The 20,921-nt window shown below is 35.4% G+C and overlaps 1 protein-coding gene across 1 annotated transcript in view; it reads left to right on the forward strand.

Moving 5' to 3' along the window:
* The first annotated feature begins 555 nt into the window (after positions 1–555).
* LOC125672332 (uncharacterized) overlaps positions 556–20,921 on the forward strand; it is a 33,167-nt gene continuing 12,801 nt past the window's right edge. The window contains exon 1 of the mRNA XM_048908566.2: positions 556–1,717. Within this exon, the coding sequence (XP_048764523.2) occupies positions 1,312–1,717 (406 nt within the window). The 5' untranslated portion in view covers positions 556–1,311. The remainder of the gene's footprint in view (positions 1,718–20,921) is intronic.

A 20,921-nucleotide genomic window follows, 5' to 3' on the forward strand; every position in this document is an offset into this window, starting at 1 on the left:
TTGAATAAACTGTCGTAATACATGCTAGCATTACATAGGTCTGAGTCGATTTCTTCCTGGTGAAATTGGCATATATTCACAATTTTGTAAAAAAAAAAAAAAAAAAAAAAATACTAATTCGGAGAAAGACAGCATGTCAACATATTCTAATAATATTGCAGACAAAATCACACATGCTTAATAATACATTAACATGCGCCTGTAATTTTGTCTAATTTCATATTGAGTTTTATAAATCACATAATGTATTTCCTAAAGAGCTTCCAGAATATTTTGTTCGAGAAGTTAATAAAGCAAGGATTTATGTGTTGAGAGATCCTCTATTCTCCCATGTTATTACAGCTAAGGGTGGAAGATTTCCTCAGGGAGCCGTCTCTTCGTCATTTTCAAGGAAATGATCACAGCGGCAGAAGTCCCTTTACTACTAGTATTAATGTTTTGGTGTAAATTATTCACATATTATTGACACTTGATTGTCAAAGCAGAGCCTTGTATAAGGCCAAATCTTGAGATATGACTCCATATTTAGGTTTTGACATTATTGACAAACACCGGATAAACATACGAACATGCAGTATTTCTTTTTCCCTCAGAGGGTGATGTAACGGTAGCCAAAAGTTGCCGCCACCATCTCAAAGTTAATTTAGAATTTGACATTGTATCGCCTATTTTTTTTTGGAGAAAACGCAAACAGATGAAACAATCGGATCACGAACTACGTCGAGATACAGTGTTTGCTGATTTAGCCTGATTGTTTGGATGCCGAGAATAAAAAATATAACTTATCGCCGCGAACTCAAGCCTCTCCAACCAATATAGAAGCGGCTATCAATTTGATCGAAAAGACAGCTTCACAAAGTCAGGAGACTTCTCAAGACGTACCAGTTTGTTTAATTAATTGTTTTCACGAATTCATGAATTTGGAAACGAAAATCATGTGCATTAGGAGTGAAATGTGAAAACAAACTTGCTGGCATGAAAACATTTGAGAGAAAAAAAACTGCTGATTTTTATCTGTGGGCTTAGAAAAATATGAAGATATGCGTTACAAATGGATGATTTTTGTTTGACTTGACACGATGCAAATACGGGAGTCTAGATATCGCTGGACCGAAATTAATTATGTTTCACTTATTGTTGATCGATAATAGGTAGGTATTTGTTAAGTGAAATAGGATTGTTTTATCGAAGATCGAACTTTTTCACTCACTCGTTCTAGGGACGAATTGGTGTTAGTAGTACAAAGTTTTGCTGGATAGTTTGATGTGCTAGCACTGGATATCAGAATCCTTCTTTTAGCTATGACCGGGCATGCAGATATGTAACTACAGCAGCCTAATTTTTGCTGGAAATATCACTGTGTTGCTTATAGTCTCAATGACTACTGATTACTGGGAGTATCGTAGCTTTAATCAGACTATGCTGAATGAAACACTATATATGGCAAATCAAACAGAATTCGACGAACCTGTAGACACCGACTCTTATGTGTCGTTATGGTACAAGAAGAAGATGCTTCCCAAACGAAAAGACTCTTTTAAAAAAGAGGTATTATACCAACCTCCAATTTTAGTGGAGAATTATTTCAGTGTCACAAAGAACATATCAGACTCCCTCATGAAGAAATCTGCAGACATTCATTCAGACATGCTAGCAGGAATGGTGGTACTATTTGAACAGTATGGGAACCTTTTTCGAGACTGTGATGCTCTGGAAGGTAATTACTTCAAAATCTTTTTCACTTTGAAAACAATATGGGATATTGTATTTCAGGTGTGTGCTATATTGTTTAATGATCCGGAATAACTTTAGATACACTCCGTTGCTAAGTTCAATGAAACAGACTCGGTAGTACTTTATAGAATGATAGAGAAATTACCATGTGAAAGAAACGGGGGAAAACGTAATCGTAAGTGTTATATAAACGGACGAAATAGAGAGGTAATAACTTCAAGTACTTTATCATTGCGTTGCATCATACATTTTTATTCATTAAGTATCAAAGAACAAGTTTTCTTGCTGTAGAAGAAATGAATCGTGCTCACAAAATTAATTACTATATCCAACACAAGACAACTTCAGGACAGTTGATACATTAGTATATCTATTTGCCATGGCAGCGTCTAGATTCGTGATCATTCCTGAGACAATGGAACATGGAGTTATTTATACTCAGACAAATTCGGAGCCTTGATTTAAGAAAACGTCAACTAAAAATGTCATTAGGTCGCAAAACTCACAAGAGAATTTGTGCTGTTACGTCAAAGGCATTTAATGGTCTTGTTGAAACATTCATGAATACAGAGAAGATGTCGATTGATGATTCTTTAAAGCATGATCATTGAAATATTGTTCACTACCGTGTTCCTTGTCTTATAGTAACACGGGTTTTCTCTAACTTTGGCGGGATTCTGAAATAGGAGACGAAAGAGCGACGATTTGTCACGGACCTCCTCCATCATCTCTCTGTGTCCCCATTTCTTCTGTCATATATATCAAAGTCAACATTCTCCAGTATCCTGCTTAATTGGCTATGACCAGTGCCACAAATTATTGATTTTCTGTATAATCACACGTTATCATTGTAACAGAATCATGTTGCTCAAAGAGCAAATACATTTTATCATATTTTTTCTTTCGTATTATCGACAATTAAAACTTGAATAAAGAATGAGTAAAATTCATCCATATTATTATATTTGTAAAACAAAAAACTGTTACAGAACTGTTTCAGTTGATAAGCGCAAATGATACATCATTTCGCTGTCTGACATCAATTCTGACAATTTCAAGGCAAGACAATCTGTACAAATAAGCTTATTGTAAAATAATATAAGAATTCATGTTCACGAAATTACATCCCAATGAAACTGTAAATTGTCTACCATCCACGAAAATTGGTCCTTACATATTCAATTCCTTCCATAATATCCAAACATATCAATCTTACAGTAATCATTAAAAAATGCGTTTGATAGTAAAAACACTGCTGTATAGAATTTGTCAGGTATAAGAGAATATTGCTGACATGTTTTCTAACACTTCATGTTTGAATGTGGAATTTAATGGAAATATTCTATGTTTGAATGTGGAATTTAATGGAAATATTCTATGTTTGAATGTGGAATTTAATGGAAATATTCTATGGTCAAACAAATCGTAGGATTTCTAGATGCTCTAAGTATTTTTTCTTCAAGATCAGTTTCAAATATTTTACAGCTGAAAGTCTCATCTTTAAGAATTATTTCTTTGCATGTGCCAAATATTCCTAAGTAGAACATTTTTCAAAGTACAACACATCAGAATATGAACTATTCATTCACTTCTTTTTTCCGCTTAACAACACCGCCTGTCAATTTATCATGTAGCTATATAAGGTTTAGCAAATTACACCCATTCGAAATAGCTAACGGCTTGGCCAAGAGAGTAATTCTTTTTCGCCTCAAGAGAGTTCCTTATTAGAAACAACCCATCAAATCGCCATAAACTTAATTGATAGTAAGAGGGCAAATACGAACAAATTATGGAAAACACCGAAAAAGAAAAACACACACAGAATAAAGGTCCAGCGTGTATACTGCCAACATGCATTTCTCATTCTGACGTGGAATTAGATTAGCCTTTATCTGACTAGACGGTCACGGTAGTATCAAACTAGTCTAGGGTATAAAGGGTACATATAGGCTAGTAGTGTAAGAGCAACACCATCCTCCCCTTCTCAATTTTTGTTTCGTTTGCCAGAGTGCAAAAAAATTATGATCCCGTTTTCAGGTGATTATATTTATATCTCCTGACTAATTTAAAACAAATTTTTCCCTCGGATGACATTTATTGATCGTTCCTGTTTACAAACCATGAAATGAAACAGTTTCTGACACGGACATTCCGTGCTCTTGTGAGTAGATCCTTTGATTAGAAACACTCTCTATCACATGGAGTTTAAATTATTCATCTATACTTTAAAGAGACAAATCTACTGTTCCTTAAAATAACCTTCGAATTACACAAATGTAATGTGGTTATTATTCTTATTCATCTTCAGCTGTATAAATTTTCAAATGAATTATTTATATCAAAAATGTATGACTGTCATTGTAATAGACCCAGAGACATTAGACATGTTTTGTCATTGAGTTATTTTTGGTTTTAAAGGGAATAAATGCATGGTATTGAATCACGTGGCTACCCCACAGTGACTATGATAATTTCATTTATGTGAAATTGAAAACAGATTTAAGTACGGCTTTATTCTTAACGTTTGTTCATTCTAATGTTTTTCACAACGAGTATGATGGTAGCATAAACTCAATAAGTGATCTTTGATTTTACAATGTATATCCTTCTTGAAGCATTAAATAGAATATAAAAATTTTAAATACCAAAGGGGGGATTCTCGAATCCCTGAGTTTGAATTGCATTGCGACAATCTGATTGCTACAGGGGCGTTTCATTGATAAGAAGGGGAAGTTGATCATATATTATTCTTGTACATGTTGTACATGCGTATAGAATTTGTTACATTGTATTTGCATGTGTATTTTTCAATTGGGACTACAAATGGCATATCCAATAATATAGTTATTCGAAACCTTAACTTTCATACTTAGAAGTCTTATTATATCCCAAATGTCATGTTGTTGTGCATCCGACTCACATGAAAGCTTTACACAGTGATTTTGACTGTGTATTATTCCGTTTACCTGAATGAAATATAGGGGTCACAGCGGGTGTGACCGTTCCACAGGGGATGCTTACTCCTCCTAGGCACCTGATCCCACCTCCGGTATGTCCAGGGGTCCGTGTTTGCCCAACTCTCAATTTTATGTTTTTTGTGAGAGTTAAGAGATTGATCACTATATCCAAATACATGTACAGTGTACTATGTAGAATGGCAGATGCGTATGGTATTCCAAATGAACATGGTAACTTCCATGGGGAGAGGTTCGATTATCATAATAAACTGAAATAGGTCACCTTTATATAGCAAAAACTCACAAAAACAAATATACGTAGTAGCATCGGACAAGGGCATCCTTTCTGGGCCCATCTGTACAAATGTTAGTCAAGTTTTACTGATAGTTAACGCTATATAAAAGTAAAAGTTAATGGCAAGTTAACTGTCAGTTAAAGTTAATAAATCTTAACTAGGCCTTAGTATTTAAGTACACAATATATCTTTCTTCTAGCATTATCTGCACTTGCATGTACTAGGAAAGAATTTAATATATATATATATATATATATATATATATATATATATATATATATATATATATATATGTTAGTGGTGGGAGTCGGTGAGAATTTCATAATCGATGATTGGTTTACTGTAACTAATTATCGATTAAAATCGGACATTGAGAAATTCTATAATAAAGTCATTTATCTACTGAAAAAGTGTAAATAAATATTTTTACGTTTGTATTTGTTGTTTTTATTGCTGAGAGAGTGTAAATGAATATTTTCTGTGTGTTTTTGTTATTCTTCTACTATCTTACTATCTTTTAATTACATGTATAAAAGTTTACGCGCCATATCGTTTGCTTCGGTTATAATATCCCCGTATATCAAAGTTTCATGTCATTAATTTACGGTAATCCGGCATAATTAAAATTCAGCAAAGAAAAAAAAAGAAAGAAGAATATTTTATTTTTTAAAAGAAAAACAAACAATTCAGATCGAAAACACGATACGCACGTGCAGATCGAGTAACAGTGACCTTTGAAAGCGGTTTTATCTACGTAATTCACACATATGTCTTTGCTTGCATCAAGAATGCCTGAATCAAAGTATGTCTATCTGACCATGCAAACATGCTTTAATCCCCGGGTATGGATACTTTCGCTTTTGATATGCGCCGCAAAACGGTAAATTAGGTTAATAGATAGGTCACAGCAGGAATATTCTTGAAAAAACTACGGCCGTTGAGAAAACAAAACCTATAAATACCGATTAATTGGAATAAAATTTTCATAATCGAGCGCTTAGAATTTGCCAACAATCGACTGATTTTCGATTATAATCGATGATTGGAACATCACTAATATATATATATATATATATATATATATATATATATATATATATATATATATATATATATATATAATTTATTTGGTATATTTACTAGTATTTAGCTAAAATAGTTCTGGCCGGGATTTCTCGAAAGAAACTTACGTCGAAACTTGGACTTAAGTCTGAGATTTTGCTCAAATAAAAGGAGACTCAACCTTAAGTTTGAGATTTTTTGGAGAACTCCAGGCCTGATCTTAGTTTTATTATCACATAATGACAAATCAGAATGCAAGAGGTCTGAGCATGTCCATTGTTTACTACAACGGTGTATACTGCTATGATGATACGAAAATATTATATCTGAATTCATGATGCCATTTTACATGCAAGTGGAATAACATTCCTCTAAAGTTGGTGTTATATAGTATGGCAACATAAATGCAGATTTGATTATCATTGGAACAAAATAAATATGAATCTTATCAATGGTGGTATTGTGCACTTACTGATCTCGTAAAACATTACCCAATATCAATAAACACAAAATGTGAGTTAAGAAGCGAATCTTAAATTACTGACAGTTAAACGTAAGTAGAGAAGCGAATCTTAAATTACTGACAGTTAAATGTGAGTAGAGAAGTGAATCTTAAATTACTGACAGTTAAATGTGAGTAGAGAAGCGAATCTTAAATTACTGACAGTTAAACGTGAGTAGAGAAGCGGATCTTAAATTACTGACAGTTAAATGTGAGTAGAGAAGCGAATCTTAAATTACTGACAGTTAAATGTGAGTAGAGAAGCGAATCTTAAATTACTGACAGTTAAACGTGAGTAGAGAAGCGAATCTTAAATTACTGACAGTTAAACGTGAGTAGAGAAGCGAATCTTAAATTACTGACAGTTAAACGTGAGTAGAGAAGCGAATCTTAAATTACTGACAGTTAAATGTGAGTAGAGAAGCGAATATTAAATTACTGACAGTTAAACTTGAGTAGAGAAGCGAATCTTAAATTACTGACAGTTAAATGTAAGTAGAGAAGCGAATATTAAATTACTGACAGTTAAACTTGAGTAGAGAAGCGAATCTTAAATTACTGACAGTTAAATGTAAGTAGAGAAGCGAATCTTAAATTCCTGACAGTTAAACGTAAGTAGAGAAGCGAATCTTAAATTACTGACAGTTAAACGTAAGTAGAGAAGCGAATCTTAAATTACTGACAGTTAAATGTGAGTAGAGAAGTGAATCTTAAATTACTGACAGTTAAATGTGAGTAGAGAAGCGAATCTTAAATTACTGACAGTTAAACGTGAGTAGAGAAGCGGATCTTAAATTACTGACAGTTAAATGTGAGTAGAGAAGCGAATCTTAAATTACTGACAGTTAAATGTGAGTAGAGAAGCGAATCTTAAATTACTGACAGTTAAACGTGAGTAGAGAAGCGAATCTTAAATTACTGACAGTTAAACGTGAGTAGAGAAGCGAATCTTAAATTACTGACAGTTAAACGTGAGTAGAGAAGCGAATCTTAAATTACTGACAGTTAAATGTGAGTAGAGAAGCGAATATTAAATTACTGACAGTTAAACTTGAGTAGAGAAGCGAATCTTAAATTACTGACAGTTAAATGTAAGTAGAGAAGCGAATATTAAATTACTGACAGTTAAACTTGAGTAGAGAAGCGAATCTTAAATTACTGACAGTTAAATGTAAGTAGAGAAGCGAATCTTAAATTCCTGACAGTTAAACGTAAGTAGAGAAGCGAATCTTAAATTACTGACAGTTAAACGTAAGTAGAGAAGCGAATCTTAAATTACTGACAGTTAAATGTGAGTAGAGAAGTGAATCTTAAATTACTGACAGTTAAATGTGAGTAGAGAAGCGAATCTTAAATTACTGACAGTTAAACGTGAGTAGAGAAGCGAATCTTAAATTACTGACAGTTAAATGTGAGTAGAGAAGCGGATCTTAAATTACTGACAGTTAAATGTGAGTAGAGAAGCGAATCTTAAATTACTGACAGTTAAACGTGAGTAGAGAAGCGAATCTTAAATTACTGACAGTTAAATGTGAGTAGAGAAGCGGATCTTAAATTACTGACAGTTAAATGTGAGTAGAGAAGCGAATCTTAAATTACTGACAGTTAAACGTAAGTAGAGAAGCGAATCTTAAATTACTGACAGTTAAATGTGAGTAGAGAAGTGAATCTTAAATTACTGACAGTTAAATGTGAGTAGAGAAGCGAATCTTAAATTACTGACAGTTAAACGTGAGTAGAGAAGCGAATCTTAAATTACTGACAGTTAAATGTGAGTAGAGAAGCGGATCTTAAATTACTGACAGTTAAATGTGAGTAGAGAAGCGAATCTTAAATTACTGACAGTTAAATGTGAGTAGAGAAGCGAATCTTAAATTACTGACAGTTAAACGTGAGTAGAGAAGCGAATCTTAAATTACTGACAGTTAAACGTGAGTAGAGAAGCGAATCTTAAATTACTGACAGTTAAACGTGAGTAGAGAAGCGAATCTTAAATTACTGACAGTTAAATGTGAGTAGAGAAGCGAACTTTAAATTACTGACAGTTGAACGTGAGTAGAGAAGTGAATTTTAAATTACTGGCAGTTAAATGTGAGTAGAGAAGCGAATCTTAAATTACTGACAGTTAAACGTGAGTAGAGAAGCGAATCTTACATTACTGACAGTTAAACGTGAGTAGAGAAACGAATCTTAAATTACTGACAGTAAAACGTGAGTAGAGAAATGAATCTTAAATTACTGACAGTTAAACGTGGGTAGAGAAGCGAATCTTAAATTACTGACAGTCAAACGTGAGTAGAGAAGCGAATCTTAAATTACTGAAAGTTAAATGTAAGTAGAGAAGCGAATCTTACATTACTGACAGTTAAACGTGAGTAGAGAAGCGAATCTTAAATTACTGACAGTTAAATGTGAGTAGAGAAGCGAATCTTAAATTACTGACAGTTAAATGTGAGTAGAGAAGCGAATCTTAAATTACTGACAGTTAAACGTGAATAGAGAAGCGAATCTTACATTACTGACAGTTAAACGTGAGTAGAGAAACGAATCTTAAATTACTGACAGTAAAACGTGAGTAGAGAAATGAATCTTAAATTACTGACAGTTAAACGTGGGTAGAGAAGCGAATCTTAAATTACTGACAGTCAAACGTGAGTAGAGAAGCGAATCTTAAATTACTGAAAGTTAAATGTAAGTAGAGAAGCGAATCTTACATTACTGACAGTTAAACGTGAGTAGAGAAGCGAATCTTAAATTACTGACAGTTAAATGTGAGTAGAGAAGCGAATCTTAAATTACTGACAGTTAAATGTGAGTAGAGAAGCGAATCTTAAATTACTGACAGTTAAACGTGAATAGAGAAGCGAATCTTAAATTACTGACAGTTAAATGTGAGTAGAGAAGCGAATCTTAAATTACTGACAGTTAAACGTGAGTAGAGAAGCGAATCTTAAATTACTGACAGTTAAACGTAAGTAGAGAAGCGAATCTTAAATTACTGACAGTTAAATGAGTGGAGTACACAGTGTAAGGAAATAAGTTTTAGAGTAATATAATTGAAACTAGCAGATTGCCATCAATCTTAGCTATTAGTAATACCATTTCGAATTCTTATCAATGGGTATGTAAATATTTCGACTCTAAAACTTTTAAATCAAGATTAGGGACAAGTTTCCCCCACAATGTATTTAACTGTCATGCCTTCTTCAGAACTAGACAGTGAAAAGTGCCGTCACAGGCAAAAGCAAGTATAAAGTTCTTTGCGTGGCGTTCTGCAAATATAGTTTGTAGGTTTGGTCCATTCGCTCTGAATCTGGATTAGGAATTGTAGTTTTAGTCCATTCGCTCTGGATTTGGATTAGAAATTGTAGGTTTGGTCTATTCACTCTGGATTAGGAATTGTAGGTTTGGTCTATTTGCTCTGGATCTGGAGTAGAAATTGTAGGTTTGGTCTATTTGCTCTGGATCTGGAGTAGAAATTGTAGGTTTTGGCTATTTGCTCTGGATTTGGATTAGGAATTGTAGGTTTGGTCCATTCGCTCTGGATCATTGTTTGCTAAACGTTACTTCGAGAATATTCCACTCATATTGATCTAGTTGTGGATGAAGTAACAAATATCATAGACCTATGATTGGATCTCATACAGCTTAAAAGGCCGTAGCATTGAGGGATTTTTTTATCGTCCAACGCCCGCCGTGACTTTCGTTTTTAAGGTAATGATAGGTGAAGATAACGAACAGTGATCAATCTATTAATTCCTGTAAGGATCCTATGAGGAATACAAAATAAAAAGTTGGGCAAACACGGATCCCTGGATATACCAGAGATGGGATCAGGTGCCTAAGAGTAAGCACCCCTTGTCGACCGGCCACACCAGCCGTGAGCCCTATATCTTAATCAGATAAACGTAGTAATCCGTACTCAAAATCAGTGTGCTAAGAACAGCCTAATCGTTATGAAACATTAAGTCAATAAAACCCACACCTCACATTTCTACATGCCGAGCGTTTGGCGAAGGAGCAATCACTACCTATTTTGAACTTCTTGGGTTTGACACGGCCATGACACGGGCTGGGCTCGAACTCACGACCTCCCAGTCGCGAAGCGAACTTTCTAGACACTGAATTACCGCGACCGTTCGGATTATAGTAGGTTTGGTCCATCCGTTTTGAGGATGATAGTTGTGTTGATTTGCTCTTGTCTAGTAATTTGTTCTGATTCACAGTTCGTTTCACCAATTGTTCTAGAATAATTCATTATAGAGTTCGTAAGTCTTAATTATACATGTATAGATCCATTCGGTGTAGATTATAGTCAACACAAATGGTTCATTCGTTGTGGATTACAGTCAGTACATATACTAGCCAGTCCATTCGCCATGGATTATATACAATAGTACTCAGTGGGTTTGGTCCATTCGTCCTGAATTGTAGTCAGTATGCGCTCGGTCCATTAATTCGTCTTGGATTGTACTCAGTAGGTTTGGTCAATTTCTTTTTCTTAAATCGATGTATACAGTATTGACAATTTCAATGGAACATATTGCTAAGTCTCTTAACACTTCACAATTCATGTGTTTGACTTTCAGTGATTTTAGTTATGTTTCTCTAATCACATTTACTTATTAGTGCTGCAGTAACATAACTCTGAGGGTCGCATGGGATCCATTACCATGCCGCCAATTATATTTGCATTTCTCTTCTAGCATGAGGTAAAACCATTTGTCATGATGACAAGAGTAATTTCACCTCGAGAATCTGTTATATAATGTACAAAGTGATACTTTATAGTATGAGATTTGTAGTCACAAAATTTGACGTTATGTCACTCTATCCTTCACTCAGGAACAAAACAAATGGTGGGTCCTGATACGTTATGCACCACCCACACTGTAGACTGTATCGTCTGCTTTTCAACGGACAGCCTCTTAATCAATGAAGTCAAGGAGATTTTGCTTGATTACCATGTATTTAATAAGTAAATGTACATGATTTTCCTCTGTCACGAATCCATTTGCTTTAATATGATGTGGAATTTTTCTATTGATATATTTTTTTTTATTAATCTCAGTGCAGTGACAAGGGTTATCTACCCTTATAATGGCTTACATTGTTTATTTCAGTGAACACATCACAGCAGTGTACGAGTATCAATACGTATGATTCTGAACTGAATGAAAATTGTCATTGTAGCCATCTCCGATCTTGCTTACTAGAACAACTTGGATACCCTCCCCCCGGAAAAAATTAAGGGTGTTGTATAGAAAAAACGCCTCACCGTTCGCGGAAGCCTATTGGTTTTGGCGCTCGCGTCGCAACCGGAAGACAAGGGTCCTATACTCGATCCAAGCGCCGTTTCAAACCCAAGACTTTTAGCATAGATAGTGACCGTTTCTTTGCCAACTGCCAGACATTAGAAGTAAAAGTCATGAGTCTTTCGGATACGACCTTAAATACGGATTTCCCTTGTCACGTGGGGATCCGGGTTAGAATAGGTCCTCAGTACCCCTTGTTTGTCGTAATAGGCGACTAAATGGGGCGGTCCTTCGGATGAGACCGCAAATACTGAGGCCCCGTGTCACAGCAGGTGTGGCATGATAAAGATCCCTCCCTGCTCAAAGGCCTATTTAAGAGCCGAACATAGGCTTAAATTTTGCAGCCCTTCACCGGCAAAGGTGACGTCTCCACATGAATGAAATTTTTTCGAGAGGAACGGTAAACAATATACAACCAACCAACCCTTGTCACGAAAGACGATGGCACGTTGAAAATGCCACACTGCCGTGACCATAACAATTTATGACACTTCACTTGATTTTGACTGCGGATAACTCCGTTTACCTGATCAGGATATAGGGCTTACGGCGGGTGTGCCCGGTCAACAGGGGATGCTTACTCCTCCTAGGCACCTGATCCCACCTCTGGTGTGTCCAGGGGTCCGTGTTTGCCCAACTATCTATTTTGTATTGCTTATAGGAGTTATGAGATTGATCACTGTTCGTTATCTTCACCTTGAAGCTATTGACATTTCTAAATGAGTAAAAAACATTCGAATGAGTGGATAAAAACAAAACTATACATTAAAGAAAAACACCTCAGTGCACTTCACTCTATATGACGTCACGACGAAACATAATGACACTATATACAAGGAAAATATGCTATTTCAGCATTAGACTTATTCACTGCCGTTATCATATTAAAAGCTGTATATGCATAAGTCTGCTTGTTCACTGTTAATAAATTGTTTCTTTAATTTGTTATTGTATACAATGTATATATCCAGGTTTAAAAAAAAAAAATAATTGCTACTGTAATTTGATCATGCCTCTTACCTTTAAATTTCCCTAATGTGTATAGACAATTAGAGCACATGGTAGTCAAATGTGTATGCATGCATTACTATGTAAACATACCAAAACAAATAACTTCCCGTTAGGACAGTGCTAGAGCGTTCGCTTCGTAACCGGGAGGTCGTGAGTTGGAGCTCCGCTCCTGTCAAAACAAAATACGCAAATATAGGTAGTTATCGCTCAAGAACCGCAGCCTCACTGCTTCGACCCTGAGCACTAATCATAGGTCTAAATTTGTGGTACTTCACCTTCAGCTGATGACGTCTCAATATGAGTGAAAAATAAACAAACAACCATTGTAGTTTTGGGGGGTCGAAGGTTAAAGACCGTTTTCACAATTGGTGTAGTGATATCTACAAGGAATATTACTACTCTAATGAAATATGTAAAATACATGAATGCAAGGCACAAAAAAGTAAAAGTAAAAAGAAGTAAATACATGGAGACTTTATTCAGGAATCTATTCATAAAAGACATGTACAACATATACCGGTATTTTCTTGAAAATGTGAAGTATAAAAAGAAATTTGATACAAATAAAACGTTAATCAACAATCACGTTGATGTGAAGACATCAATTTGAGGCCTCTCCGGAAATGAATTAGTTATTTATCAATATCACAGAAAAGAAAATCCAGCGATGTAATATCCAAAGACTCATCGAAATCAGATAGTTCTCATACATTTGGCACACTGTATCCCAAAATTCCTCAAGCCGTCCGAGTTCGAATAAGACAGTTGTATTTAGAACAGCACATTTCAACCAAACGTTTAGATATCATATTCAGTCAGTTTACCGTAGGCTCCTCAAGAATGAAGACACCAGTTCTTGATTCGGCCTCTTCAAGCAATGCGACAAAGGTTAAATTGAGACTCTTGTTCCCTAATAAGCATATGAAGAAGTTTGATAATTTTGGTCAAATAAAAGCCATGTAATATGATATTTGCAACACCTTCATATTTCAAGTAAATCCGACCATGTTTTTTTTATTATCTTTTATAACTATTTTCCGATAGCACGGATAACATGTTCTGTCGACGATTATGCCAGATGATGGGCTAAATAGGAACAAGAACTTGACACCTTGTCAGAATGGATTAAAAAAATAAGATCGATCTAGGGGAATATTAAATTCCCATATTAGACACATCAAAACAAAAGTGCGTACCGTCTATCCTTCTGTGTTTAGTCAACCAGAAGTTATAAAAAGAATTAAATAGTTACACAAAGAATATGTATTGGTTCCAGGTGACAAAGTTTGTACCGACATCGGCTTTGTTTGTAAGGCTTATTATCAGTCCCCTTCCGGCTTGTATAACCGAATGGGGCTATAGCTTTCTTCTCTGTCTGTCCGTCCCTCTGTCAGTATGTCCCATTGGTTTTAATGTGTTTCAGTTATGCTAGCAAGGATTCATTTGAAACTTGCAGTGTAGTATCAGAGTGGCAAACTACAGATCAGGTTCGAATTTTGTAACGTTTAATGGACAGATGATAAAGATTTGTTGTTTTTTTTTTTTTTTTTTTGTTTTTTTTTTTATACATTATACGTTCTTACATTCATTGGGATCGGGATCGTGTTCCGGTGGAAAGGTTGTTAAAGTGGTGCATCTGAATAAAGGCAGTTGACGAAACTCGGTCGCTGATTAGGTAAATAAAATATCACTTCATTAACTCTACATTTCAAGCTCATTAATTGCAAAAGGAACAGATCAATGAAAATATATATGAAATCTGTTAATCATTTTATTTTTCTGTAGTCGTGAGCAAAGTCTGATCAGTTGGCAGTACTCAATTTACCGCACTCCTCAGTGCAATCCGACTGATATCGCGGATATTCCAAATCGGCCTTCAAACAGTTGGCAGTAAGTCCTTCATAAGTATTCAAATTGCAGATATGAATGTTATATCGGTGCGTTGATTTGTGCTTCATTTGCACGAACCTCTGTTGGCGCAGGTTCGAATCCCGCTCGCGCCGGTAAGTAAGAAAGTTTCCCAGTTTACTTTCGGAAGGTCGGTAGTCTCTTCCCAGGTATATTGTATCTGGGTTCTCTCTTCCACCAATAAAAACTGGGCGCCACCATATAACTGAAAAATTGTTGAGTGTGGCGAAAAACATCAATCAATCAATCATTTACACGATTGTTAAAACATTTCATCTACGTATTTTGTGCACAGACGGTGACCCAGATTTGATACTTTTTGAAAGTTCTGCATCAAAACTAGGCAAACTGTACATCGCACGATGAAGGAGTACCGAATTTTCTTGTTTGTTTTTTTCAATTATAGTTATCATACCCAATTAAATTAACTGTTTGTGAAATTTGGAATATTATATGCTACATGTTTATGAATTGAATTGAATTCTGACTTTCATCTTTGATAAAAACTACATGCGACAACTGTAGTAACAACGAAGCATCAAACTAATTCGATACTGATAAACATGGTGACGGTAGCAATATTGTAGGTCACAGTTCAAGGTCAAACAACATCAAATGTACATTATCTCGAATATTGCATCCATCAATTAACGGGGGCGCCGGTAGGAGACATGCATTGCTTATGCAATAATCTCAGAATGCTTGTTACAACTCTATTTCAAACCAACTTCGCTCTAATTCCATATTGAATTTGTTAATGCTATTTATACTTCTCCATCGTCAACCTTCCATATTTATATAGCAATATATCATTATCACCTGCATATGGTTTTATTTCTCTCAACCGATTTGATACGCATGAGCATGTACTGCGTATGATCAGTTTTTAAACCGAGGTGCGCTACTAACAAATAAGTTGATGTTACAGGGGTTTCAACGGTCACGGTAGAACGTTCGCTTCGTAACCGGGAGGTTGTGAGTTCGAGTCCTGCTCGTGCCGTGGTCGCGTCAAAACTAAGACGTTAAAATAGGTAGTAATTGCTCCTACGCCCAACACTGGCATGTAGAAGTGAGAATCACGGATCTTTCGGCTATGACATTAAAATCGGAGGCCTCTCGTCCTGGCAGGCGTTGGTACGATAAAGAACCCTCACTGCAACGGTCCTGAGCGCTAAGCATAGGCCTAAATTTGTGGTACTTCACCTACAACTGGTGACGTTTCAATATCAGTGAAAAATTCTCAACAGGACGTAAAATAATCAATCAACAGTCTCGATTAAAGTCAGCATTCCACAAATTGTGTAGTCGTTATAAAGACCTGATTTATAAATACAAACTGCCATTAGGTCGAATGCTAACTGACCTGTTTCATACCAATTATTAGGCTGTTGTTTACATACTGATTTAACTACAGATTAGTCCGTTTACCTGATCAAGGTATGGGGCTCATGAAGGGTGCTCGCTCCTGAGTATAAAATACTCTTTTTTAAAAATGCAGTTCAAGTATAATTTTATTATCGTACATCTTTATATAATGCTAACCTCGTCTAACGAATTAACATATATATTGTAGCATGTATTTTAGGCATATAATAACAGATATGTGGCAAGCAGTTTTACTAATTATAGAAAAATTATATCTCGTTAACTTCAAGAGATTTATATCAGCCGTTGGTATACAATATACATTAAACTGACCACACTAAGAACAATTTGTTTGAATTAGGCAATGAATTGGATATGAAATTAAATTTATCATTTATTTCCTCTTCGACACGAGTGATAATTTCATAAAAGAAAGATGGTGATTATTTTTGTTTGGGCTATTTTATTATCGAATACTCATAAACGTATTATAAATTTGAGTTTCTCTGCAGTTTGGGTAGTTGCATGGTATCTGGTGATCATGCTTTAGGCATATATAAGCATTTGTACCCACCGCATGTGTGCGAAAACATTTGCGTCTAGCCGCGCAAGACTTCAAACAATGGAAGCAACTATTGCGCAACTGGCAAATTGCGCAATGGACTAACCCTCTCTCCTTTAATATTTGACCAACGATATTTAATGCCTGAAAATGAATTTAAAGACTTTTTTATGGTAAACAGAGAGCGATAGCTCATATATGAATAAAATCAACACGTCATGCTTTGGTTGACTGAAAGTTTAGTTTTGAAGCAATGAAATTTAAAATCTAGGTATTTCTATATTCTTCATAAATTACCGGCATTACTTTCATGGATTTGTCAAACGATAGGCGGGAAGCAAATGGGAGTGAGAGAGGAGAATTTACAAATAGGAATGAGAAAAAGGGAACTACAAATCACAAATATAGGAATGAGAGGGGGACTACAATTCACAAATAGGAATGAGAAAAAGGGAACTACAAATCACAAATATAGGAATGAGAGGGGGACTACATTCACAAATAGGAATGAGAGGGGGACTACAATTCACAATTGGAATGAGAGGGGGGATTACATTCACAAATAGGAATGGGAGGGGGACTACAATACACAAATAGGAATGGGAATAAGAGCTACAGTTCACAAATATAAATGAGAGGGGGGACTACAATTCACAAATAGGAATAAGAGAAGGGGACTACAATTCACAAATAGGAATGGGAGAAGGGGAACTACAATTCACAAATAGGAATGGGAGAAGGGGAACTACAATTCACAAATAGGAATGGGAGAGAGGGGGGGGGGCTACAATTCACAAATAGGAATGGGAGAGAGGGGGGGGGGGGCTACAATTCACAAATAGGAATGGGAGAGAGGGGGGGGGGCTACAATTCACAAATAGGAATGAGAGGGGGACTACAATTCACAAATAGGAATGGGAGAAGGGGAACTACAATTCACAAATAGGAATGGGAGGGGGACTACAATTCAAAAGCGGAAAAAGTCTGCATCTCCTCACTCTTAACGTCTGCTCTAATGTGCATTCGACCAATCGAATGAAAATAATCGAGAGATACATGTACAATGTATATCTCTTTAATCTAGAGAGATAATTTTGTTTGCTTAAGACCGGTCGCAGTAGCACATTGGTAAAGCGTTCGCTTTGTAACCGGGAGGTCGTGAGTTCGAGTCCCGGCCGTTCCTTCGCCGTGTTAAACCCAAGACATAAACGCCAAAACGCTCGGAATTTAGTAGTGAGAATCGGATATGACTTCGCAGCAGGCGTTTAGACGTTAAAGAACCGTCATTGCTACGGTCGTAAGCGCTGAGCATAGGTCTAAATATTTGTAGTACTTCACATACAGCTTGTGGCGTGTCTCAATGTCTGAAAAATTCTTGACAGGACGTAAAATAAACAACCATTCTTTTTGTTTAAGAGAAACAGCATTTGGACGCATAAAGACAGAATAGATTTCTCTCATTGAAATCTCTTTAAGTGAAAGATATATGAAAAGTGAAGATAACAAACAGTGATCAATCTTATAATTCATATAAACAATACAAAATAGATAGTTGGGCAAACACGGACCCCTGGACACACCAGAGGTGGGGTCAGCTATCTAGGAGGAGTAAGCATCCTCTATCGACCGGTCACACCCGCCGTGAGCCCTATATCCTGATCAGGTAAACGGAGTTATCCGTAGTCAAAATCAGTGTGCAAAGGACGGTCTAACAATCCGTATGAAACACGCCAGACAGCATTTGACCCAATGATACGTTGTATTGGCGAACTCGATCGTTACAACGACCATAGAATTTGCGAAATGCTGACTTTAATCGAGACTGTTGAAACCCCTGTACCATCAATTTGTTTCTTAGTACCTTGCCTCGATTTAAAAAATGACCATACGCAGAACAAGCTCTTGCGTATCGAATCAGTTAAGAAATATATATATATCATATGCAGGTAATAATGGAATATTACTACAAAAATATGGGTTGACGACGGAGAAGCTGAAATCATCCCGTTTGTCATACAGTTGAGTTATGAGTTTGCCGTTAATGTCTACTTTCAATAAAATATCTAAGTATGAAGCAGAAGTGGACGACTCTGTGGTGTCTTTTATCTCGAGCTCACAGGGATATATCGAATCGTCATATGAATGAAAGTAAAATAGAGATCTATCTAAATGAAAGCGCTATCTTTTGATATAAAAGATATGTCTCTCTAAGTGAAAGAGATATTTCTCCAAATAAAATGGATGTTTCTAAACGATAGAGAGATTTAAATTCTTGAAGTGAAAGAGATATTTTCAAGTGAAAAGATATCTTAAAGTGAAAGAGATATCTCTAAGTTGAGTGATATCTCTTTACTTAAGAGATATTTCTTTTTCTAAAGAGTACATCTTTTAGATTGGAGATATTTCTTTAAATTAGAGAGATATCTTATTTTCCGAATAAATATAAGAATCATTTTGCAAATTTTACCGATCAAATTCGGTAACCCTCAACATCGCTGCATGATGAGAGGATCAGGCCCTGTACTGTCGTACTTCCTAAGCAGTTTTGAACTCCCCATCTCTTTGTCTTTCTCTCTCTTTCTCTCTTTCTTTCCGAGTTCAGAAGATGCAGACAAATTATGTTTTCCACAATACCATATGCAACTGCATCAAATATTTTAATCAAAATAAAAACATTGAGATTAATTTTATAATGTATAGTTACATGTATATGTAATAATATTTACCATTGTGAGTCTAGAAAGATTATGTTTTAAAATACTGTAAATAGGAATATTTCCCACTATGTTCGAAGTGTAAAATTAACCCAAAGTGAAAATTCGAATAGTGTGGCGGTCCTCATACACATATCAACGAAATAGGAATAAAAATAAACAACAGTTCCTTGTTCATAAATATCCCTTGTTACAAATCGCGAAATTTCAGCTCCGTGAATTAAAATGACTGGTACTCTGTACCAGTGTGTGTTAATACAGAGTACCGGTGTAAATTAACGTACAATCAATTCATACTTAATATAACAATCACTTACTGTCTCTACAATGACTCCAATTTTTAATTGTGAAATCGATTGAGAAATATCTTTTTTTTCCCAAAAAAATATATTTTCCCTATACATGTAGACGTTAGAATCACAAATCGAAAAGTTCTACAAATGCTCAGCTTTATTAGATAAAATTTATGTTTATATGATGTTCACCCGCAGTCATAGAAAGAAAGAAAGAAAGATAGATATTTACATAGATATGTAGATAAGCTGCTTTTGCCTTTGATAAATGATAGCCATTTCCTCGTGAATGTGAACGACATGCGTATGAATCTTGATAAACGTCCGGGGTTCGCTGATTGTCCCTGTAGACTTGATCTAGTCACATCTATCAATGAAATGCAACTTGCTGTTCCTTTATCACTGAATTTACTTTTATACGGTGAAAAATGTTTAAGTTTTAAAGACAATGAAAACAAAATTTAGAAATTGTTCAAAAGTATATTTCAGATCCTTTAAGGTTCTTTTAAGTGTCGTATTATGCTGTCTAACATGTTTCATACCGATTGTTAGGCCGTTCGTAGCACATTGATTTTGACTACGAATAACTCCGTTTACCTGATCAGGATATATGGCTCACGGCGGGTGTGACCGGTCGACTGGAAATGCTTACTCCTCCTAGGCACCTGATCCCACCTCTGGTGTGTCCAGGGGTCCGTGTTTGTCCAACTATCTATTTTGTATTGCTTGTAGGAGTTATGAGATGATCACTGTTCGTTATCTTCACCTTTCATACAATTGAATGCACTTGCCAATTATGCAATGATTTTTAATTTCCGGTACTGCTCGTTTCTGTTTACATCTTTCTTATTTTCTTCTATCTCTCAGTATACATATATATGTTTTTCTCAGTCTGTTTGTATGTTTACCCTTTCTATGTTTATATGTATGTACATGTGTCTGTACACGTATGTACATTTATATATCTATTTATTTTGTGTTTCCACTTCAATTCCGACCTTGATGTAGGGAGAAGGCTAAAATAATATTGTTTAAATCATATATATATATATATATATATATATATATATATATAGATAGATAGATAGATAGATAGATAGATAGATAGATAGATAGATAGATAGATAGATAGATAGATATAGATTGCTTATCCTCGCTGAAATGTTGATGTAGAAGGCAAAAGTACAATCATTCTCGTAGTT

Source organism: Ostrea edulis, chromosome 4 (assembly GCF_947568905.1).
Source record: "Ostrea edulis chromosome 4, xbOstEdul1.1, whole genome shotgun sequence".
In the NCBI taxonomy this organism is placed as follows: domain Eukaryota; kingdom Metazoa; phylum Mollusca; class Bivalvia; order Ostreida; family Ostreidae; genus Ostrea; species Ostrea edulis.